Source organism: Pelophylax lessonae, assembly GCF_965119305.1.
Source record: "Pelophylax lessonae genome assembly, chromosome: 6".
Classification (NCBI taxonomy): domain Eukaryota; kingdom Metazoa; phylum Chordata; class Amphibia; order Anura; family Ranidae; genus Pelophylax; species Pelophylax lessonae.
The window spans coordinates 90797829-90823865 of NC_138773.1; the positions used below are offsets into that span (position 1 = coordinate 90797829).

The 26037-nt window shown below is 43.5% G+C and overlaps 1 protein-coding gene across 1 annotated transcript; it reads left to right on the forward strand.

Annotated features, from left to right (window-relative positions):
• The first annotated feature begins 4488 nt into the window (after window positions 1–4488).
• ZFAND2A (zinc finger AN1-type containing 2A) lies at window positions 4489–26037 on the forward strand. The gene is made up of 8 exons (XM_082260565.1): window positions 4489–4702; window positions 8032–8123; window positions 12156–12250; window positions 15544–15666; window positions 17925–18076; window positions 19250–19366; window positions 19619–19664; window positions 25917–26037. The coding sequence occupies exons 2-8, from the start codon at window positions 8069–8071 to the stop codon at window positions 25995–25997; spliced, it is 669 nt and encodes a 222-aa protein (XP_082116691.1). The 5' UTR covers window positions 4489–4702; window positions 8032–8068; the 3' UTR covers window positions 25998–26037.

Sequence of the window (26037 nt, forward strand, 5' to 3'; positions counted from 1 at the left end):
CAAGTCTGGCACCCACATAAAGCACTCACACTGCTACCTGCCAGTACGATAATACCGTCGGGTGAGGACATTCGGACAGACCGCAGGCCACCAACCACACTTAATACAACTGGCCGGACAGCCGCCAATGATAATAAGTGTGGCACTGCAGCCTAATGCTCCGTCTACCCTCCTCTGCCCCCAGGTATGGCAGGCATCATGTCAATAATATAATTTCATTTCTGTAAACATCCTTGTCCTTGAGCGAGCATACTGAATTGCATCATATACAATTAAGACATTTAATTGTATATGATGGCAATAATATTTTGGACCTGCTTACCTCATATGTCCTATCACAATATGTCACTGGGTTAGTAAGATTACTCCTATCTTAGAAGATATTTGGACTTGTGTTTGCTGCCACTGATTATTTCACTTATTTGTATAATGACTATGGACATCCTAGTCATTATACAAATAAGTGAAATATTCCTATAATTACAATCAGTGGCAGCAAACACAAGTCCAAATATCTTAGGCTGCACTAATGGGCACTGATAGGATGCACTGGTGGCCACTGATGAGGCTACACTGATATGCTGCACTGATGGGCAGTAATGAGGCGGTACTGATATAGGGCTGCACTGATGAGGCTGAACTTATGGGAACTGATGAGGCTATGTTGATGGGCACTGATAGACTGTGGTCTGTGGTTTACAGGTGACAGAACGGGTCAGAAACAGGAAGGGGTGTGGCCTTTACAGGAAGGGGTGGGTCATATTTAAATTAGGGGGTGCACAAGTTTAGTCAGGCCTAGGGCAGCACAAAACCTAAATATACCACTGTATATATGGCGGCAGTATTTTCAAACTCCTTTCAGGTTGGTAAGGGTAGCAGGATCTCCTAAACATCCACTGGTTCCTGGATCCAGAGTGAAGGAAGCTGTATCTTGGCAGAGGCACCCAAAGTGGGTGCCAGGCGGTCCATCACACAGAGCATTTTGTTTTTTGTACCTCAATAACAATGGAGACCAAACAGGGGAGAGCTTTATTCACTTTGGTTTTCTCAGTTTCCTTTCAGGTTATCCTTCACAGACATCTCAAGTCTCCCGCAAGTCGCGGGAGACTACCGCTTTCCGCCCTGAGCTCACGGACACCCGCGAGCTCAGGGCAATATCCCGGCTGTGTGTGTGAGTCAAGTGAGTCAGATGACTCATCGATGCAGGCAGAAGAGTCAGTGTGTCAGCTGTCAGCAAGCTGAGCCTGCACAGAGAAATCACGTCGGAGCCGAAATAGATCCGGCTCACAGGCGGAGTGATATGAGTCATGCACTCCGCCTGTGGGAGGAGCTGCAGAGAGCAAGCAGAGGCTTTGCTCTCTACTACAGCCACATCTTATACTCCAGGAGGCATTTTGGCGCGGGACCAATCATCGTGACACCCCACTCTGTGATAGACACAGTGACTGTGACTGAGAGCAGCACCAGAGAGCCAGCACCTGAGACCAGTACCAGCAAATGACCAGCACCAGTGACCAGCACCAGTGACCAGCACCAGTGACCAGGCCAGTACCAGCACCAGTGACCAGGCCAGTACCAGCACCAGTGACCAGGCCAGCACCAGTGACCAGTACCAGCACCAGTGGCCAGCACCAGTGACCAGGCCAGAACCAGCACCAGTGACCAGGCCAGTACCAGCACCAGTGACCAGTACCAGCACCAGTGACCAGGCCAGCACCAGTGACCAGGCCAGCACCAGTGACCAGTACCAGCACCAGTGACCAGCACCAGTGACCAGTGGCCAGTACCAGCACCATTGACCAGCACCAGCACCAGTACCAGCACCAGTGACCAGGTCAGTACCAGCACCAGTGACCAGTACCAGCACCAGTGACCAGCACCAGTGAACAGCACCAGTGACCAGCACCAGTACCAGTGACCAGGCCAGTACCAGCACCAGTGACCAGTACCAGCACCAGTGACCAGCACCAGTGACCAGCACCAGCACCAGTACCAGCACCAGTGACCAGCACCAGTACCAGTGACCAGGCCAGTACCAGTGGCCAGCACCAGTGACCAGGCCAGTACCAGCACCAGTGACCAGCACCAGTACCAGCACCAGTGATCAGTACCAGCACCAGTGACCAGGCCAGTACCAGCACCAGTGACCAGTACCAGCACCAGTGACCAGGCCAGCACCAGTGACCAGCACCAGTGACCAGGCCAGTACCAGCACCAGTGACCAGCACCAGTACCAGCACCAGTGACCAGCACCAGTACCAGTGACCAGGCCAGTACCAGCGACCAGTACCAGCACCAGTGACCAGGTCAGTACCAGCACCAGTGTCCAGGCCAGTACCAGTACGAGCACCAGTGACCAGTACCAGCACCAGTGACCAGGCCAGTACCAGCACCAGTGACCAGGCCAGCACCAGTGACCAGCACCAGTGACCAGGCCAGTACCAGCACCAGTGACCAGTACCAGCACCAGTGACCAGCACCAGTGACCAGCACCAGTACCAGCACCAGTGACCAGGCCAGTACCAGTGGCCAGTACCAGCACCAGTGACCAGGCCAGTACCAGCACCAGTGACCAGCACCAGTGACAAGTACCAGCACCAGTGACCAGGCCAGTACCAGCACCAGTGACCAGTACCAGCACCAGTGACCAGGCCAGTACCAGCACCAGTGACCAGCACCAGTACCAGCACCAGTGACCAGTACCAGTGACCAGTACCAGCACCAGTACCAGCACCAGTGACCAGCACCAGTGACCAGCACCAGTGACCAGGCCAGTACCAGCACCAGTGACCAGCACCAGTACCAGCGACCAGTACCAGCGACCAGGCCAGCACCAGTGACCAGTACCAGCACCAGTGACCAGCACCAGTGACCAGCACCAGTACCAGCACCAGTGACCAGCACCAGTACCAGTGACCAGGCCAGTACCAGCGACCAGTACCAGTGACCAGCACCAGTGACCAGAACCAGCACCAGTGACCAGGCCAGTACCAGCACCAGTGTCCAGGCCAGTACCAGTGACCAGTACCAGCACCAGTGACCAGGCCAGTACCAACACCAGTGTCCAGGCCAGTACCAGTACAAGCACCAGTGACCAGTACCAGCACCAGTGAACAGGCCAGTACCAGCACCAGTGACCAGGCCAGTACCAGAGACCAGTACGAGCACCAGTGACCAGTACCAGCATCAGTGTCCAGCACCAGTGACCAGGTATACTGATTACATTTCATTTTATTATTCTCTGGTAGTGTTAAATTGGAAAGGCGGGGGGGGGGGGGGGGGGGGAGGGGTGCGTCGCAGGCGTGCGTGGGGGGGGGGGGGGCTCACCTCCCTGAAATGAGTTTTTGCAGGTTGGGATGTCTGCCTTCATTGCTTGTAACTTGTGTGCAACTCCTAAATCCTCACTCTTCATGGTCTCCATCCCACATCTTTTCTCCTCTGTACAGGCCGGCTGAGCATTCCATTCCAATACTGGATACTGCAGAATAGGTACTGTTTCCAGTAAATGAATGGAGTGCTCAGCCGTCCTGTACAGAGGAGAAAAGATGTGGGATGGAGACCATGAAGAGTGAGGATTTAGGAGTTGCACACAAGTTACAAGCAATGAAGGATAACCTGAAAGGAAACTGAGAAAACCAAAGTGAATAAAGCTCTTCCCTGTTTGGTCTCCATTGTTATTGAGGTACAAAAAAAAAAAAAAATGCTCTGTGTGATGGACCGCCTGGCACCCAGTCTGGGTCCCTCCGCCAGGATACAGCTTCCTTCACTCTGAAACCAGTGGATGTTTAGGAGGTCCCACTACCCTTACCAACCTGAAAGGAGTTTGAAAATATTGCCGCCATATATACACTGTGATCCCATTGTAGAGGAAAAAGCATTCATGACCTACTGGTAATAAAGGGCTCTATGGATGAGGAGAGAGAGCGGTGTGTTGCTGTGGCTGAAGGAACTTGTCACCTGAAGTTTTTGCTTCCTTTTCTCTGCCCTGACCAGCTGGATCTGGGTGTTGGATTTAAGGGACTTTTGGGCTTTATTTACAAACTTTGCTCAAACTTTGTCTGGGAATTATCCTTTTGCGCTGCACTTTTTGTTTTATTGTTTATTTTGGTTTAGTGATGTGCCATTAGTGTTCAGCTCGCAATACTTTTATCAGGGTTTTATCATCTGCGCTGATTGATTTTTGTATACAGTGTAGACTAGTAGTGTAATTGGTGTTAAATTCTGAGTCTCTCTGGAGGGAATTTCAATATACCAAAACTAGAGCAGTTGTGCATAGTAACCAATCAGCTTGTAGCTTCAGCCTAAAAAAAATGAAAGCTAGAAGCTGATTGGTTGCTCCAGTCTCATTAATGTTCCTTTCCCAGCCACACAGAGCAAGAATGAAGCGAAGACTGCTGAGCTGTCACACGGTATAAACCCCGCCCACTTTGTCTGGGGAGTAACTACACCGATTCTGCCAGTCATGATTCCGCACGTGCCTGTCACTAAGGAAACATAAACACGTGACGTCATCACCGCGAGACAGAGGATGACACAGCGCTTCCCCGGTAGAGCGGCCTGGAAGGTTCTGGCTCCGGAGGGTGGAGGCGGATGATGACTCGGCACTTCAGGCCGGTTACTCAGCATGTGGGAGGGCGGCTATATAATGATGAGTGCGGGCGGCAGGGCCCGGAGAGACCGAGGAGTGCTGGACGACCACAGGGTAAGAGAGTGTGGGCGGTATATGAGGTAGGGTATGTATGTATGTATGTATGTATGTATGTATGTATGTATGTATGTATGTATGGATGAGGTATATGTGTGTGAGGTGTCTATACATTTATGGATGAGGTATATGTGTGTGAGGTGTCTATACATTTATGGATGAGGTATATGTGTGTGAGGTGTCTATACATTTATGGATGAGGTATATGTGTGTGAGGGGCATATACATTTATGGATGAGGTATGTGTGTGAGGTGTATATACATTTATGGATGAGGTATATATACATTTATGGATGAGGTATGTGTGTGAGGTATATATACATTTATGGATGAGGTATATGTGTGTGAGGTGTATATACATTTATTTATGAGGTATATGTGTGTGAGGTGTGTATATACCTTTATGGATGAGGTATATATACATTTATGGATGAGGTATATGTGTGTGAGGTGTATATACATTTATGGATGAGGTATATGTGTGTGAGGTGTGTATATATATATACATTTATGGATGAGGTATATGTGTGTGAGGTATATATACATTTATGGATGAGGTATATGTGTGTGAGGTATATATACATTTATGGATGAGGTATAGGTGTGTGAGGTGTATATACATTTATGGATGAGGTATATGTGTGTGAGGTGTATATATATACATTTATGGATGAGGTATATGTGTGTGAGGTGTGTGTATGTATATATATATATATATATATATATATATATATATATATATACATTTTATGGATGAGGTATATATACATTTATGGATGAGGTATATGTGTGTGAGGTATATATACATTTATGGATGAGGTATATGTGTGTGAGGTATATATACATTTATGGATGAGGTATATGTGTGTGAGGTATATATACATTTATGGATGAGGTATATGTGTGTGAGGTATATATACATTTATGGATGAGGTATAGGTGTGTGAGGTGTATATACATTTATGGATGAGGTATATGTGTGTGAGGTGTATATATATACATTTATGGATGAGGTATATGTGTGTGAGGTGTGTGTATATGTGTATATATATATATATATATATATATATATATATATATATATATATATATATATACATTTTATGGATGAGGTATATATACATTTATGGATGAGGTATATGTGTGTGAGGTATATATACATTTATGGATGAGGTATAGGTGTGTGAGGTATATATACATTTATGGATGAGGTATATGTGTGTGAGGTATATATACATTTATGGATGAGGTATATGTGTGTGAGGTATATATACATTTATGGATGAGGTATATGTGTGTGTGAGGTATAGGTGTGTGTGTGTGTGAGGTATATATACATTAATGGATGGATGGGATGAGTTGTTCTGTGTATGTTTTAGAGGTGAATCCATCTTGGCTCTCATTCCCCTGTAAGGGTGACCCAATGACTGAACCACAATGTAACAAATCCTTAGAAGACAGTCACTACTAAGGATCACAGAGCATACCAGTATACAAATATAAACTTTATTCCAATATCTCAGTGATAAATATAATATTTTAATGAAAAATAGAAGCTTCACCTTTTCTTGAGTTTAAAAACAGATGACAACGTTCTGGTAATGCGGACAATCATTGTGGTGTAAATGGGGACGTCCGCACTGTGACAACGCTGAAGTGTATATGAGGGAACCTATGTATTTATTTTATGTATGTACATTTATGTGTGTTTCAGCTAGTGATGGGGACAACAATTGTCAGCGTGTGTCAACTAGCCAAGTAATACTTGATGACCCCGGTAGTCCCTCTATACCTGGGGACCTGAAGCCTTTTTATACACACATACAATTATTTACCTACCAGCATCTCTTTGGAGTGTTGGAGTGCAGAAACCAGAATTGGTTAGAGTAGGAAAGGATCAAAAGCCCTAATCTTCTTCTTATTTGCCTTCTTTTGGTTTATTAAATATACCATTAAAAAATGTTTTCCTATATTTGTTCAATATGTTTTGATCCTGCCAGAAATCCAGTTCTGAGAACCCTACAGTTTATCTCAAACAACATTGTCAGTCTTGCACAGGTTACTACAGAACCCTCCCCCCCCCCCTCCATGCTATGGAGATGATAGTGGTAGGTTTCTGTAGTCCTGACACACTATCTGTCCTACGGTGACAATGCTCCTGCTTAACTTATAGCTGAATGACAGCTACAGCGCGGCCTGCCAGTTCTGAGAGAGTGTCGCACACTGTGATCACAGCTGATCACCAATCGGGGTAAAGAGCCAATCACAGCAGCCCTTTACCATGTGATAGCTGTGTCCAATCACAGCTGATTGATGTAAACACAAGCCAGTGTAATATCAGAATGCCGCTACCCATCAGATTGTGCAATGGAAGTGACGTTTGGACCAAAAAAACACTTACTGCGCAGCTGCGATGCGTTCCACCGCCCTATGCATAAAGTAAACAACATATATATCTCTCTTTATGGAGAGATTTGGGGTCTAATAGACTCCCAAATCACTCCTCTACCCCCCCCCCCCCCCATGCAGCCTATTGGATTGAGATCGGTCTGAACGGCTGCTTCTCTGACCACTGATGGCAAAGGGGCAGGACTGGAAGTGATGAATACTCATGGCACCCGGTTTCCAGAAATACAAAGTGAGGGGGAAGACGTCAGTTCCTCTCTCTGTCCCTAGCAGCCATTGTCGCCGGCCACATCGCTCCTGGCCTCCGCGATGTGACCGGAGAGGCGGCAGTGGGACCCTCTTCGGCCCCCCTGCAGAAATAATCTAGGGGCTAATTAGCCACTCAGGTCACTTCTGCCTTCTATAGAATCACTGGCTAAAAATAATGGTACTGGGATAATGCCTGTAGGTGCATCCCGGTATAACCACTGAAACCCAAGAACATACGGGTACGTCCTTGGGCGGGAAGTGGTTAAATACCACCAAAAGAAACTTCTTATTTGTGTGAATAAATTATAAAACGTAAAACTTTCAGTTGCATGACCGCAAAGTTGTCATTCAAAGTGTAACAGCGGTGAAAGTTGGCCTGGGCAGGAAGGGGGTAAAAGTGCCCAGTAGGCAAGTGGTTAATAGAGTTTGGGGAGTGAGCACGGGCATCTTGGGGCAAGAAATGTATTACTGGCAGAATCCACAATATAGGGAGAAAAAAAACAGAAAAAGAACGGACGCAGCCACCACCTCTAAGCACTGGTAAGCTGCAATATGTTAAATTCTTGTTCTTGGTTAAGATATGTTTTAACTGGGATGGTTATATTGCATGCATATATTACCCTCCTCTTCTTTTTCAGTTAATGTCTTTTATTTTTTTGTTATTTTTACAGGATTTTCAATTGCCAAAGAAAGTAGCAGCATTGTACGATGGAATTTCCAGACTTGGGAAAACATTGCTCAGAAGTCACCTGCAAACAGCTAGGTAAGTGATCATTTTCTTCTGTCTGTCTCCTATGACTAGAAGGTGTAGTTTAGGGTGGTCGTAGATAAGTAGATTCATCATAATGGATGGTAGAGTTTTCCACAATCTCCTTGAATAGCACAGTGCAGAGATCCCCTCCATTTTAGGCCAGGGACAGACATGGTTCAAGGACCCCCTCCCCTTCTTCCGGCACTACAAGGGTTAAATGCTCCTTAAGGCTCTGTTCACATTTATGCAAATTAGATGTGTTTTGATCCGGATCCGATTCATATGACATGTGACCCAAACCAGCTTTCTTTGGAGCTGGTTCACATATCTGGTGCAACGGCAGTGCAATATCAGTGCGAATTTAACCACTTGCCGAGCAGCCGCCTCAGTTATATGGCGCCAGGTTCCCGCGAATCGCCGTACCTTTATAGCAGTTCGCCGGAGCGCTCCTGTGGATGCACGTGCCCACTCAACAGCGGGGAACCCCAAGAGTGGGTCCGGCGGCCACGATTGCTGCCGGGCACCCGCGATCGCTCCCCGTGAAGAGAGGACGGCGGTCTGCTGTTGTAAACTCAATGATAAAAAGATAGACCCAGATGTCTAGGCTTAAAAAGGATTTGTCATGTCCATATTGTATACTACAAAAAAATAGAAACAAATATAGTTTACCTCATGGACCCCTCAAGGACTGATTGACAAATACCAATGTGAAAAAGTATAACTTTTGAGTAGATATATACATATAAAAAATAGTAGCACAACGCATGTCATATTGTATTTGTGGACATGTGTAAATGTATACATACACCAACATGTACATTAAAAAATTGCCTGAAACCAATGGACTAGGTGTATCCAATGGGATAAGTTGTCTAACAAAGAGTGACACCTGACATGTTTCGGACTTGTATGTATGTGTGTGTGTGTGTGTGTGTGTGTATAATATATATATATATATATATATATATATATATATATATATATATATATATATATATATATATATATATATATATATATATAAATAAATTGTCCTTCTTCAGAGGTGATGACGAAATTTGACAACGAATCTAGACATAAATGTAGATATTAGTGCATGCAATAAGTATATCAAAATAACACACACATACATATACATATATATATATATATATATATATATATATATATATATATATATATATATATATACACACTGTACTGCTGATACTAGGTAACACAGCACAGTACTTACCAAATAGAGATTAGTACAATAGTCCTATCGTAGTTCTCAAAAACAAAAAAGATGGTGGACGCTGAAGCTTGTTGGTAAGGAGCTCAACACTAAAAAAAAACCATAACAGGCAAGAGGTTCTGCTGATGGACCAATATTAGTACACAGGTCTCAAGGATCCGGAGCTGGTAAGTATTACCTAATGCTCTATAGAGATCAGCTGCTGTATAAAAAAGATGAAAAATTTTGGGAATATTGATAATGTATAATTGTATATAATTGGGTGCAAAATAAGTGTCATTAATTAAAAAGCTGTATGGAATGTATGCTTAAACAAGCAAGAGACTGCAACCAATTAGGACAGTCCCTATAGTACAAGCTGTTTGCTATTTGAATAGTTACTGAAACATCTTGAGCTTTTATATGCATCATACAAATCAGTCAATATGGCAATGTTAGCCAATCTCTAGATTGGAATTAGTAATGAGAAAGGAATTTCCCAAAAAACATATATTGCTAATAGCAGTAATAAATGCAAACCTCATCCAAGGGGAAAGAACGCAAAAAATATATGCTGCTGCCTTACTGACCAGCTAGTGCTGGTATGTGTGGCAGTTAGATAATAGAAGTACTTATCTGCCTGAGAGCATCACAAAGGCAATCAAAGAATGATGAACAGCTGGTCATGAATGCAGATCAAGTCGGATGAATATCCGATCCTCTAGAGATCGGCATGTTACCGGTCCTCCGATGTGAGGGCGCACGGCATAACCCAGCACCACCGGGGGGGGCTTGGTGTCGTCGTGGGTCGACACCCAGCCCCATGGGGGGGGGGGGCTTGGTGTCGTCGTGCGTCGACACGCCGCCGGAGCATGATGTGTCGGGCACTTGCGCGGTGTGAGAGAGATGCCATGCAAGGCGGATATGGAGTCGCACAACATCAGTGACTCCAAGACACAAATAGAAAGGCTTGTCTGTCGAACAACAGTCAATGGAGGCCTTAGTGCGCCGGGGACCTCAAATTGTTTGGTTTACATTTGGCTGTCAGTGGGAAACCAACTGACAGCTGGATGAGCCGTCGGTTGTCCAGGGTGGGGCAACTGGCTTCCCGGCCTGCTCTCTAACAATCGGCTATTGGCAAAGATGCCGGTGGCTGCCAGCTCCAAAAATTTGCATTTGAACCGTATCTGGAAATCGCAGCTGACCCGTTGCTTTGCAAATTCGCAGTAAAAATAGACAGGCTAGGTTCACACATGTCTGCTGCGAATTTCATAAGTCTAGGGCTAGAGGAATAAGCTTTGATACTCGCCCTATTCTTTTCTTTGGTAGGCTCCAATGTGATCCTTTACTGTCCGACACTCTGGATTGGCTGAGCCCTCACCATCCTCCCATTCAATGCAGGACTATTGGTCCTGCATTGTATTTGATGACATCTACTTGCGACAACTAGCCTGAAAGCCATAGCGAAGAGCCTTCGGAGGGCTGATCGCACAGATGGAGGGAGCCTGCCATAGTGGGAAATAAGGATTTGTAACATTTTCAGCTCGCGGTGTTAGGGCCTTTAACAGGGAAGGGATGCTTAATTCTTAAGTGTCTTTTGGAATCTCTACTATCTTTGGCCAGTTTGTCTTATCAAAATAGAACTCAAACCCCCTCTTCCCTAATTTTCTTACGTTCTAGCCAGAGTAGGGAAGGGTAAGAGTATCAGATATGTGTTTTTTTTTTTTTTTTTTATATACTGCTTCCTATTTGCATTAGATGCATTAATCCTGTGGAGGCAGCAGCATTTAGGGAAGACTTTGCATCTGGAAAACACTCGGCAACAAAAACGTAAAATAAGTTCTAAACTTTCTCCATTCTTTTAGTAAGCGTTTTTTTATTAATGTCTGTGGGGAGACCTTTTGTGACACAACAGGAAGTGGGATGAAATCTCCCAAAATGGGCTACAAACGACAACAAGAACCTGACCGAGGTCCAATCCTTTCCCTGATCTATCTAAACATAAAAAACAGTTTGGAATGATTTAAAACTTTAGGAAGATTTAAAAATTGTTGGGAAATTTGAAATGACTAACTTTAAAAAAATAAAAAAGGATTGCCTTTCCATTTGAATTCCAATACTTTCCATAATCTTCTGACTTGGCGTTGTGGTGAGCATTTATTGGGAAAAGGAAATAGTCTACTTATAAAGTATACCAAAATAAAATAATTAACGAGAGGCGCCGTGTCGATTGCAATGCTGTGGGAATACAAAAGAAGCTGAAGCAGGTTGGCAGCACCTGTTACTGACATTGCACCTTGATACACAGCGGCTGGTCATGGATTTTAGTGCTGATTCACACTAATGCGACTTGAGTCACGTGCAATGGGAAAACACATTACTGTATATTCAATGGTGCTCATTCTCCTCAATGTGACTCGGCATGGTGTGACTTTGGAAAAGATTCTTGTGCTACTTTGGTGCAATTTACAGTGCGATTAGGTTCCAAAGACACATCAAAGTTGCACTACATAATCACACTGAAATTCATGTCAAAATTGCATTGCAGCAGTTTGAAGCCAGACTACTGCTTGTCACCTAAACTTCATTGTGGCACGGTATTTTCAGTAATGGCTTATGTGCACGACTGCTAGGAATACAGTACTGCATTTTGTTCCTGATCTGAATGCAGTGCTACTGTTTTTTTCTTTTGAACCCACCCACACAATGTGTTAATTGCACTGCATTCAAATCTATAAAATCACGTGTAACAATTGCACATAATTGCATGTACATGCATATTCACATGAAATGTAACCTACAAGGCTTTGATGGCTCTTATTTTTTTCCAGATTTTCTTCCACTGAAATGTGATGCTTGTGAGGACCTATTTTGCAAGGACCACATAACCTATGACCAGCATAAGTGTACATCTGCATACAAAAAGGTATGTATGCTGGGTTTTCTCAGTGCTGAAGAAAATGGGATAAACTACATTTAGTTTTCCTGGTTTTAGGTACATTGAAAAGGACTTGAATCGTTCCGATATTAAAAAAAATAAAAAAAAAAAAAGACCATAAGCAATATTGTTTTTTCAACTTCATATGAATACATACCAGATTATTTTACGTCCGGACCGATCATGTACTCTCTGTTCTAGTGCTGCCTGAGAAGGAAATCAAAGATTACTTCCTACTTTTTTCTTTTCCGTACCCCTACTGAGTAAATCAAGCTGGGTACACATTGACTAAATACTTGATCCCTGGCAAAATACTACTTTTAAAAAAAAAAAAAAAAAAAACATGATGTGAACTTGCATACTCCACTCTGGGCTATAGGTGTACTAAATTCAGGAAAACCAAAAACGCATCCATATTGGGGTTACAGTTTCTGACTAATAAAAATATATATATATATATATATACATACATACATCCATCCATCCATCCATCCATCCATCCATCCAAAGAGTGAACCTTTTAATTATAAACCCCCCCCCCCCCCCCTCCTCCCATGGTTCCCGGACTCTCCTGCGCTCACTGGAGCCTGGGAACACGATTGCCAGCTAGGGAGAGAGATTGCTGTGGGACTGAGGCAAATCCATGCCTCGATCACACATGCAAACCATGAAGCCGGAAGTGCTGTCACTTCTGGTTTCAGATGCATAATTTCCTGGCCAGTACAACCAGAGGACACATCTAACCAAGCCGATCTGTGCTTAGTTAGATGGTGTGAAAGGCAGGGGAGACATATGGGTCAATTAGATCCCTAATGTCTCCATAAAGAGCACCTGTCCAATGCTATCACACAGGGGTTTATTAACCCCTTGGTGATAGCAATCAAGTAAAAAAAAAGTTTTAAAAAAATAACATTATAATAAAAAAAAAAAATATTTAAAAAAATAAATAAATTGCCAAAGCCCCGCACACCTGCTCAAGCCCAGAGTTTGCACGAGCATGTAAACGCAGTCGCACCACATGTGTTACATTTCATTGCTAATGTCAGATTGAGAACAATAATTCTAGCTGTAAAGGCTTTTTTGGGCACTATCTTTTTTGCCAATATTTCAGGCACACGCAATTTTAGGACATGAAATGTTTGGTATGTCAATGCAACCTCGTCTTTTATATTTTAACCAAGAATGGGTATTTTATGGTGTTGTTTTGCACTAAAATTCATTTTTATTATTTGTTTCCTGAAAATTTGCGTTTAATAAACAGTTGCCCAAATATCATGTGAAACAAAAATTTGCACTTATCACCTTTTTATATTCTACAGGGCCCCTGCTTTCAGAAAATATATAATGTTCTTGGGGTTTAAGTAATTTTATTGCCAAAAATCATTGATCATTATCTTAACTGATCTGACTTGTGTGCATGTCCTCTGAGGATCTTGAAGGGGAACCCCACACCAAAATATATATAAAAAAAAAAAATGTGGACAAGGGCCTCTTCTCCACAATCCTAGCCAGTGGTTGTGGGGGTCTGTGGGCAGGGGACTTATCGGAATCCGGAAGCCCCCCTTAGGAAAGAGAGCCCCTGGATCCTAGCTTCCCATGTGAATGAGTATTTGGGTACACATTCACCCAAAAAAAGCAGTGTAGTCTTACAAAAAACAAGAGCAGGTTTTTGACAAGTCCTTAATTAAAAAGGACCCCCCCCCCCTCGTCGTAGCTCCAAAGTGTCATCTTCCTCTGGTCTTCTCCCTCCACTGGTTTCGTCTTCTGCCTCTTCAGATGCTGGCTCCCGCCATTGTGCTACCTCTGGTTTCTGTCCGTTCTTATATAGCCATGGGGTGTGGCCATCTGGTAACCTCGCCTGGAGACTGCACCCCCCTTATGACATCACGGTCACCTGATGGCTATGCCCCGTGGCTATATAAGAACTGGCTAACACAATGGCGCGAGCCAGCGTCGGCGGGGGACCATTTTTTTTTTTCTTTTTAATGTTTAATTTTAGCGGGTCGGCGGCAGCGGGGGGGGGGGGGGAGAAGACCGGAGAAAGAATTGGTTTCTACGACGGGGGGGGGACATTCTTAATTTTTATTAAAAGGCTTGCCAAAAACCATCTCTTGTTTTTTTTTTTTTTTTGTAACCCTTTTTTTTTTTTTTTTTTGGGGGATGAATGTGTACTCACATGGGGAGGGGGGATCTGGGGGGCCTCTTTCTTAAAGGGGGCTGCCAGATCTTGATAGGCCCCCTACCCTCACAACCACTGGCCAGGGTTTTGGGAAAGAGGCTCTTGTCCCCATCAACATGCCCTTAAATTTAAATTTTTGGCATAGTGTTTACTCTCTAGATCTATACCAGACTCGAAGTTCCTAGTATAGATCTGGTGGGATCCCACGTTTTTTTTTTTTTTTATACATTTGGCGTGAGTTTTCATCCATAACAGAAGTAAAGAATGGTTTTGATTGGTCAAAAGGACAAGTGGTAATCATCTCAAAATCGGATTAAAGTTGGGTCACGTTTATTGAAGTTGCAGGGCAAAGTCAGGTCAATGTGAACATAGCCTAAAGCTGTGCAAAAATCAGGGATAATGTAAGAGGGAAGTAATCCAAAGCAATCAGTTTTTAGCTTCTGAACAGCAATAAGATTGATTTGGATTGGCTGCTGTGTGTTACGGCCATTGCTCCTGGCCTTATTCTATAGGCCTGTTTCTCATATGGAGGTTTTGTCCCAGTAAGGACACGGAAAGAAAGAAATAAAAAGGTGACCGACTTTAATCACTTCTTGCTTTATACAAAACCAGATCATTTTTGGCTGGAATTAGGCTTTAGCTATATTTATATAGTGATGTGTTGTGGTGTTTTTTTTTTCTTTTGTATTTACTGTGGAATTCTAGAATATGTAGAAATATTTGGAAGCAGCGTGTTTTCCTTGGATGTGACTTCAAATGAATTGTGTATTAGTGATGCCGCAGAGTAGAATTAGATGCGTTCCTTTTTCCTGAACAAGGAAATATACTGCAAATAGATTGTAATTTTGATAGGAGTACCAGCAGGTCATTAGCATTGTTATATGAGGTATAAAGCATTATTTGCGAACACAAATGATTAATTTATACATTTGTGGCACCATATAAGTTGTGGTAATTTGAAAGTTCTTGCCCGTCCTGATATAAGGAAGGGGGTTAGAGTTGTCAATGTCATTCACTGCTTCAGTAAAATTATACTATGCATATTATCTGTATCTAATAATACTTTTTGTTCTCTTTTTTTTCTCTTTTTTTTTTCCCCAAGGATGTGCAAGTACCTGTTTGTCCACTGTGTGGCGCCCCTGTTCCAGTAAAAAAAGGAGAGCTGGCAGACATTGCAGTAAGCCAACACATAGACAGAAGGTGCAGCTTTAAGCCAAAACAAAAGGTTTGTTTTCTTCACTCTGGCTTACGACTTTTCTTCTGGAAATATCACTTTTTACTAGAAATATCTGCCCAGTTAGTTATTTTAGGATTTTTATTTTGTATTTTATTTTCTCTAGATATTTATATAGCACAGACCGTTTACACTGAGCTTTACATGTTGTACATTTACATCAGTCCCTTTCCTCAAAGAGCTTGCAATCAACAGTCCCTATCTCGCATGCATGCATACACATAATTGGGTCAGTTTAGACGGGCCAGACCAGCATGTCTTTGGAGTGTGGAAGGAAACCCACACCAGCACAGGGAGAACATGCAAACCTCATGCAGGTAGTATTTTGGTTGGGACTTGAGCCAAGGACCCCATTGCTGCCTTTTATTTTTTTTATAAGAAAAATGCTTAACAATATCACAATTTATAAGCACCAACATTTGTTTAGAAAATTTCTCCCCAGCTCTTTCCTTGACAAAGTATTAAAGTGGAATTTAAATTTTAGTAGATTTTCACAGGTTTACAATCCAGGCAGCATTGTACTCACTCTCACTTTTAAACATGTTTGACACTCGCACAAATCATCCAAAGCAGCCATCAAATTTGTTGGGACCTGGAGGTTTTTATCTATTAGTTTTAAATTTGATGTATTTATTTTTTCCAGGAATGACAGAAAGGCATTACATCAGATTACATAATCACATTAACCCTTTAAACTTAGTGATACCATAAGCTGTGTTTTTTTTTTTTTTTTTTTTTTTTTTTTTTTTTTGTTAAAATAGAAGTTGTACTTGCCTGCTCTGTGCAATGATATTGCACAGAAAGAAAGGTTCCTTACCTCCTCTTCTGCAGATGCTGTCCCCTCCTCTGGCTTGCCACCTTAGGAATCCTGGTGGTAAGGAGGCATCTATGTGTATCTATAGACACACGCACAGCACTGGTAAGCCACGCCCCTGCTCCGTCCTTGCAGGAGTTTGACTGACAGTAGCAGCTTCTCTCAATGTCTCATTTGAAAGCCAGAAGTCAGAGGAGCGGTGCTGCAGCCGAGATGGCACTTGATTTGTGACAGGAGTCAGTTAAGTGTTTATGAATGGGGATGGGTAGGACAAGAAGTGGGGTGTTTTTTTTACCTTAATGCAGAGAATGCATTAAGGTAAAAAATATTTAGACTTTAGAACCTGCAACAAAGGGCCTATTTGGGGGGGTTAGTAATCGAAAAGCAAATCCAAGTGTCAACCTTTTTCGACTCCTGGCCAAAGACTCACACTATGGCTAGGCCTGGTAGTAGTGGTTACAGCACTGGGACCCAGCATGTCTGCATCACTGATATAGACACTGGAAGTTACTGTCAAGATTTATTGCCTATACAGGAAGCCAGTTTTTTGTATACCTGCCACTTTCCGGTTACAAGGACATACTAAACCAATGACTACACTCCAAACGTCCTCCTTTCATCCCATGTGGACATTCCGGGCGCTGGCTACAACAGCCGTCTCCACTCTCAGTCAAAAGTATGAAAAATATAAGCCGCATTACATCCTAAAGAATTATATACCTAACCTTTTATTTCCATACAAGGGGATGGATTTACCAAAGGCTGTTTTTTTTATTAAGGGCTCTTTCACACGGGCGTTCCGATCAGATCCGACTGTCATTTTTTTTAGGCGGATCTGATCGGATGCCCCATTCAGCCCTATGGAGCAGCAGGTGTCAGCGGTGACATGTCTGCTGACACCCGCTGCCATCCGCATCCGATCCTGTCCGTGAAATCCGGACGGATGGAAACCCTATTTTCCATCCGTCCTGGGGATCGGATGGGATCAGATGAGAGTGGACAGGCGGTCCGCTCTCATCCGATTCCCCATAGAGAGCAGCGGGGCTCTGATACCTCCCTCTCCGCACAGAGTGCGGAGACGGAGCTGTCATCCACTGGCTCAGCGGGGATTGGCGGATCTATCCCCGCTGAGCAAAGCACGGTTCGCAACGGAATGCGGACCGTGTGAAAGGGGCCAAAGTCAGTAACCGGTCAAATCATTTTTGTTTTTTTTTTTTTTTTTTTTTCAATCTTTTAACTTGTAAAGACTTCTGCCTACATGCCATGGCCATCATGAGGAAGCTTGATATCCGTGTATTGCTATTTTCTATGCAGAAATTTTTTTTATTTTTTTAACACACGCACCTTTTTTAAATGGCAAGATATTATACAGAATGGGTTTTCCTTTTTTATTTATTTATTCTTTAAACTGTCATAATCACTTTTAAATCTCCAGATTTTCACAAATCGTTGCTGTAAATTTGGATGCAAAAAAAAGGAGCTGATGAAGATCCAATGTGATCAGTGTCACAATAATTTCTGCCTGTCTCATAGACACCCACTAGATCATGACTGCAAGAGCACAGGACCAGCACTTTCAAAAGCTGGGTAAGTTTACTCTTAGTCCTTTTCCAAAAGAGACAAAAGGATTGGCTGCAGTGTTTGTATGCAATACCCACTCTGTTCCCAAGATAGGTTCAGCCTATAAAAATGGAAAATCAAAGGAAGGCCTAAAGGGAAGAGGAACATTTTATGTTGGATATATTTTCTTTGATCTGTAATCCAAAAAAAAGGCTGCCACTTGGTGCTTCTTCCTTAATAAACTATTATTGATGCACAAGAGCAATGACCAGATCCATATCTAATAACGCGTTTTCGGCCGCAGCCTTCCTCATAGCATACTATGTTTTGTATGTGTATATATTCTTTGAACTGCCCCTGCAATATTTGTTTGCTCAAAAATGTTAGGTGGTTAAATTACAATTCAACCCAATCCCAAAACTCTAATTTGAGCTTTAACATGTTAATTTATTTTTAAAAGTCAGTTTTAATATCTTTAATTCTGCAACTTTCCTTAAAATAGTATCTGGTGGTCCTTCTGTGTTACTGTATCAAAAAGGCTTCTGAAGGAGGCTTCAAATGGCTCTTTAAATATATATTATGCAGTAATGATCCACTGTTGTCACCATTAGTAAACTCTCCCTGAGGAATGCAATGTAAGTGTTTCATTTAAAAATCATTGCAACTGTTTGATGCACAATCCTTTTAGAAAACAAAGTGTAATTCAGTAACGGTTAACCTCTACTTTGAGGCCCCTTTCACATCTGAGCATTTTGTAGCTTGAAGCTCCAGAATGCATAACCCAAAAAATCCCATTGATTTTTTAATTGTGCCTTTTCACACCTGAGCATAGTGACACTTGAGGGTTAAGGCTTGTAGCTCGAAAAAGTACATAAGATTCTTTTGAACTACAACTTTAAATGTTTTTGTCCCTAATTGACTATAATTGCTCCAAAGAAAAAACGCATTAATATCTCGAGTAAGCACGCATAACACACTCCCCCTGCATAACTAGCTTTTCATTGGCTAAAAATAATTAAAATAAAGGCTCAAGCAAAAATGCCTGTACAAACGCTAAAAAAAGTCTGTAAAAATGACCAAAGATGCTCAGCTCAAGTGGGAAATGCCGCTTAATGTGGCTTTAGATTTGGGGTCTTCAGGAATTTACTAATGGTTTAGCAAAGACTGTGGGTTTAATGCTTAGTTTTTTATTGTTTGCAGATATGCAGCTTTGATGCGATCTCAGAAGGCTTCTGAACAAAATACAGCAGCAGTTAAAAGGCCATTCATTTTTCAGAAAGTTGAGCAGCCTGTATCCTGTAGCGCTGAAGCAAAAAGGTAATGAGCAGCTTATGGTTGCTGCTTTTTGTAGATGGTCCTTACATAGTGATAAATATTATTGTGACTACCCATCACTTCATTCTGTAAACTACCAGATGTGAAACTTCCATACAGTATTTCCTTTTTTTAAAGAGGACACTGAAGGAAATGTGTCACCGATTCACATTTGTATCTGTTTGATATTTTTTCTTTGTTTTGTATTTGGGGTACTTTCTAAAATCTTATATATTTTTTTTTTCTTCTGTTTAGTGACCGTCTTGAGACTTCTGGAGTAGCTGATCTTCACAATGGTCTGGTAAGTTATTTCCTCATATCATCTGTGTTTTGAAGGGGGCAAACAGTAAGATAAGGCTTTGTCTATGCCTTCAGCAATTTAATGAAAAATATATGAAATGTTGTGAAGTGTGGTTCCACCTAAGCGCTGTTTGCGTTTAAATTGACCACATATTTAAACATGATGCCTTTTTGTAGCTTTACAGAAGCAGCAACTTTTTTTGGAAGGGGGAAAAAGCAAAAAAACAAATTTAAGTAACTCCTAACTAACTGCAATCTAACAGAATCATAGGTGTAATACTTGGCAAGTGTCCTTGCTGAATGCTGTTAATAAAACACTTTGGCTGCTGGTAGACATCATTGGGATATATACAGTATATATAGCAGGAAAGGGTAATTTGCAGGCCAGAAGTTATATTGATCAGTTTGCACAACCAAAGTTTTGTGTATAAATATTTCAATCATAGAAGATGAAGCGACTCCTAAAACCTCTGCAATTCTCTGGTTTCTGTTCCTGTTAGCACTGTTTTCTTGTAAGGTGGTGCACTAGGCACCTTTTCTGCCATTATGCTTATTGCTGGGTGTCCAGTGCACCCCTGTGCCTTTTAGGGAGTGATAGGATCCCTACGGGCATACCTGCTCTCAATCTAACCATTATTATTTATGTGCTGCTACTGTGGAGACTCTTCAAAATTCTAGTTGGAAATGCAGATAATACTGAGGTTCCATGATGTGGCCTCTGCAGCTTATGCATGTATTTGCACGTGTGTGCAAATGAAACCCCTGTTTTTAACAAGAACTGTTAGCCTGGACCAATCGGTTTGTTGCAGATTAGCTGGTAAGTTGAGCTGGAATTTTTCTTTGATCAGCTCACAGGTGCTCACTCTTCTGGGAACTGCATCTCCCACACACAATTCAGCAAAGTTCTGGAGCTGCACACCACTCCCAAAAGGTAATGGTAGGCCATAATGGTGGCGGTTCCCCATCCAGAGAGGGTGTTCGTTTTTCCCCACAGGAGCATATGCCTATCATCCAAATTGGATTTCCATCCTCTACTTGCTTCCTTTACCTACCCCGTTGTTGCTGGCTGATGTCAGCTAAGCATCTATTAATCCTTAGATGCGATCTTCCATGTGGAGAAGGTCTTATACTGGTGCATAGCCTACCCGCTCCTGTTCTGGTCCACGCACCCTCCTCGTTAGCTTTATCCTGCGCTACTGCGCCATTCTTTTCTACAGTTCCATACAGAATACCTTTTATTATAAGCTCCAGACGAAGCTAATTGTAGCGAAACATGTCGAGCAATGTGAATACAAACAATGTGAATATTTGAATACAGCATCAACCGATCTTGATGGACGGCAGTCTCATCTTCTGTCACCCCTCACCAGATCTCCTTGATGTGATGTATCTACATATACTCTGTTACTAGGAGTTGTTTTGTATAGTCTGTTATTCTGTACCAAAATTAATTAATTCCACTGCTACAGTGATTTATCTGTGCCTTTTATTAAGGCTTAATGTCTACATTTTACTGTACAAAAACCCCCCTTTTCTTTTAAGAATTTATCAATAAAAACTATTTTTTTTTAATACTTCTGTGCCATTAAAGTCCTTGCCTTCCCAACTACTCCAGAAATGGGACAAGAATCCACAGTCTCTACAGGTGACTTTGTTCCTTAGCACTTAGACAGGGAAAATCCTTTCTCCCCCTGTACTGGATGGTTGTCACCACGGATGCCAGCCTGTCCGGGTGGGGAGGCATCCTCGTACAGACTGTGCTCAGGGGGTCTGGATTCTGGAAGAGTCCAGACTGACGATTAATGTACTGGAGCTCTGAGCGATCAGACTTTGTCTGGATCATTGGACAATTCGTCTTCAGGGAAGTCCTGTATGAATTCAATCAGAAAATGCCACGGCGTAGTCTGCCAATCACCAAGGGGGCACAAGAAGTGTCCTGGTGGCTCGGGAAGTGGCCGCCATTCTAAAATGGGCAGACCGTTTCGTTCCAGCCTGCTCTGCTTTACACATACCAAGGAAGTTAGAGGTTTGTCGCATGGTCTTGGTATCCTCCTGGCCGACGCCACAGACGCATTAGTGGCTCCTTGGTGTCAGCATGGTCTGGTTACGCCCCCCCCCCCCCCCCAAACTTCTGCCAAGACTCCTGTGCAGGATTCAGGCAGAAGGGATTCCGGTCATTCTAGTGGCTCCAGACTGGCCTCGCTGGTCTTGGTATGCTGTTCTGGTACGGCTGGTCGCTGATGCTCCTTGGAGACTTCCTCTCAGGGAAGGTCTACTATCCCAAGGGCCAATCTTCCATCCTGCTTTACAGTTGCTAGCTTTAACAGCTTGGCTGTTGAAAGCCAGGTGCTAAAGGATAGAGGTTTGTCTGAATCAGTGATTCCTACGCTGTTAAAGGCTAGAAAATCTACAGTATCTCACAAAAGTGAGTACACCCCTAACATTTTTGTAAATATTTTATATCTTTTCATGTGACAACACTGAAGAAATGACACTTTGCTACAATGTAAAGTAGTGAGTGTACAGCTTTTATAACAGTGTAAATTTGCTGCCCCCCCCCCCCCCCCCCCAAAATAACTCAACACACAGCCATTACTGTTTAAACCGCTGCCAACAACAAAAGTGAGTACACCCCTAAGTGAAAATGTCCAAATTGGGCCCAATTAGCTTTTTTCCCTCCCCGGTGTCACGTGACTCGTTAGTATTACAAGGTCTCCAGTGGGAATGGGGAGCAGGTGTGTTAAATTTGATGTTATCGCTCTCACTCTCTCATACTGGTCACTGGAAGTTCAACATGCCACCTCATGGCAAAGAACTCTCTGAGGATTTGAAAAAAGAATTGTTGCTCTACATGAAGATGGCCTAGGCTATAAGAAGATTGCCAAGACCCTGAAACTGAGCTGCAGCATGGTGGCCAAGACCATACAGCGGTTTAACAGGACAGGTTCCATTCAGAACAGGCCTTGCGATGGTCGATCAAATTGGTCGAGTGCACGTGCTCAGCGTCATTCCAGAAGTTGTCTTTGGGAAATGGCCGTATGAGTGCTGCCAGCATTGCTGCAGATATTGAAGGGGTGATGCACAAGACAACCCGCAAACAGTTTGCTGAAGACAAGCAGACTAAGGACATGGATTACTGGAACCATGTCCTGTGGTCTGATGAGACCAAGGTAAACATATTTGGTTCAGATGGTGTCAAGCGTGTGTGGCGGCAACCATGTGAGGAGTGCAAAGACAAGTGTCTTGCCTACAGTCAAGCATGGGGGTGGGAGTGTCATGGTCTGGGACTGCATGAGTGCTGCCAGCACTGGGTAGCTACAGATCATTGAGGGAACCATGAATGCCAACATTTACTGAGACATACTGAAGCAGAGCCTGATTTCCCCCCCCCCCCCCCTCCCCTCCCTTGGGAGACTGGGCCACAGGGCAGTATTCCAACATAACGAACCCAAACACACCTCCAAGATGACCACTGCCTTGCTAAAGAAGCTGTGGGTAAAGGTGATGGACTGGTCAAGCATGTCTCCAGACCTAAACCCTGATGAGCATCTGTGGGGCATCCTCAGAGACCTTGCGCTCCTCCACCTTCCATCTAACATCCACCAGCTCTGTGATGTCATCATGGAGTAGTCGAAGAGGACTCCAGTGGCAACATGTGAAGGTCTGGTGAACTCCATGCCCAAGAGGGTTAGGGCAGTGCTGGAAAATTAATGGTGGCCACACAAAATATTGACACTTTGGGCCCAATTTGGACATGTTCACTTAGGGTTGTACTCACTATTGTTGCCAGCGGTTTAGACGTTAATGGCTGTGTGAGTTATTTTGAGGGGACCACAAATTTACACTGTTATACAAGCTTTACTAAAACTCACTACTTTACATTGTAGAAAAGTGTCATTTCTTCAGTGTTGTCACATGAAAAGATATAATAAAAGATTTACAAAAATGTTAGGGGTGTAGTCATTTTTGTGAGATACTGTACTTCTAAGAAGATCTACCATCGTACTTGGAAGACATACATTGCGTGGTGTGAGTCTCTTGGGGTTCCCCCTTTTCTTTCAACAAGGGGTTGAGCAGCACCTGGCCTTGAGTACCATCGGGGGCCAGGTTTCGGCCTTGGCGATTTTTTTTTTTTTTTTTTTTTTTCAATATCTATTGGCCACACATTCCTTGGTGCGTACCTTTTTTATCCAGGGAGTTCGACACTTGGCTCCTCCAGTGCGGCCGCCATGGGACCTCAATTTGGTTGTCAGTTCTGCAGAAACCTCCCTTCAAAAATCAGTCACCCTGTCTTCTCTCCAGTGGCTAAATGGACTCCAGGGAGAAGGACCAGTCCACACTTCTCCCCAGCAGGGGTTATGTTCTACGAGAGAGGCAGAGGTTGGCTGGGTGAGTAGTGATCTGTTCTGGACAATTTGTTTGGGGTACTGTGTGGGTGCAGACATTGGGGGACTGGAACTACGGACTAACTTCGAAGTAAACCCGTTTGGGGTCTCCTTTTGTGTTAGTCTCCTGCCGAAAGGGGAGATATGTGACGTGAGTCACTTTGGTTGGGGGGCTTGTGGAACCCAGATTGCTTTACAGAGGTTGGGAGACTCCTCATCCAGTTTCCCCAGTCCTTCCTATGTGTAAGTCGCCCTGTGTCTATTAGGGGCACAGGGTAACCAAGAACTCCAGTGAGGTCTGCTCTGCACTAATCAGACTCTTGCTAGTGGGGTGGGGGTTTGTTGTTGAATACCTGCATTCTATTGTTCCTGTCTGCCTTGAGTAAGCTTATTATGGGATGTGTATGTTTGTTTGGATTGGCTAAGGGGGAGGGGTTGTCAGATTGTATATCTCTGTGTGCATGTGTTTTGAATAAACAGTTCATTCTTGTTTCACTCCAAAACTTGTACTGTCGAGTTCTTGGGGTAACTATAGCCAGATTCACGGATCCCGTGTTCCAGATTGCTTAAGAAGCAGTTTCTTGGCGCAGATACCCAGTCGCGGTGTCCCACAGTGGCCTTTTTGGTGGCTATTACTGCTGCGCTCAGGGGGTCGAACTGGTGGCGTTGTCTTGTCGTTCACCTTACCTGGTGGTTCTTTGTCCCTGTCTGTCGTTCCTTCCAAAGGTCGTCTGATTTCCATTTGAATGAAGACATTGTATTGCCTTTCCTATGTTCCAGGCCTAAACATCCTAAGGAAATTGCCCTGCATCCCCTGGATGTGGTTCAGGCAATCAGGGTGTACCTGGCAGCTACGGAGTCTTTTAGGAAGTCAGACTCACTATTTATACTCACGGATGGACCTCAGAAAGGGTTTGTTGCTTCTGCTGTGACCATTTCCAGATGGATCAGACAGACAGTGATTGTTTAGGCGCACTCTACTTCGTGCCTCTTGGGGCCTTCCGTCATTAGGGGTCAGTGCTGCAGGTTTACAAGGTGGCCACCTGGTCGTCTGTGCACACTTTCACAAAGTTTATAAGGAGGATGTGTTGGCATCTGCGAATGCTTCTTTTGGCCACAAGGTTTTGCAGGCTGCTTGTCCCCTTTTGAGGGTGTATTGTTGTTTTAGGTGAGCTCAAGTTATTTATGGTTGAGCTCCATGTTACCTGGTTGGTAGTGGTGCACAGAAATTTTCGGCTGAAAATGGCCTATCCCATTTCAGACGAAAACAGGTTAAATATGCCGAAAATTGCCGCTAATAGCTGTAAGAAGTGAGCCCTTCACTTCCCTGTCAGGCGGGTATCTCCACTGACCACTCCGTTCCTTCATCGGCGCCGGCCGCTTCAGTGTGAGCAACACTGGTTGCTAGGATGGCCAGCCGACTGGCGTTTAGCAACCAGTGACCCAGCATGCATAATGGAGGAGGATCCTCGTCCTCCTCCGTGCCTATTTCAGAATGGCTCCATCCACCTCCTACCTTTATTCGCTCTCGCTCTCTCGTGTTGCCGAGGAAGGAAATCTCTCTCTTTCTCTCTCTCTCTCTTGCTCTCTCTCTCTCTCCCTTAATATCTGTCACTTTCCATTGTGGAGCAGTTTTAACGCGCATTAACACTCATTAAACGCTTTAAAACTGTGCATTGGGTGTTTAGGGGGCATTTTATAACGCTTGCAAAGTGCCTCATACTAAAGCTTATTGACACCAGTCTGACGTCCATACAAACGCTGTAGGGAGTGTTTGTTAAGCGTTTGAAATTTTAGGTGGATGTGCTAAAGTAAATCCTGACTCGCTGATCTATAGACATCCGCCATTATTTTTTTCTGTATTCCAGAGTGAAGATGAAGCTTTGCAGAAGGCTCTGGAACTATCCTTACTGGAAGCCGGAATAAATAATCTCCTGACAATGAGGTAAGTTTGTCTTTTAAATTCCGACTGACATTCCACTGTCTGTC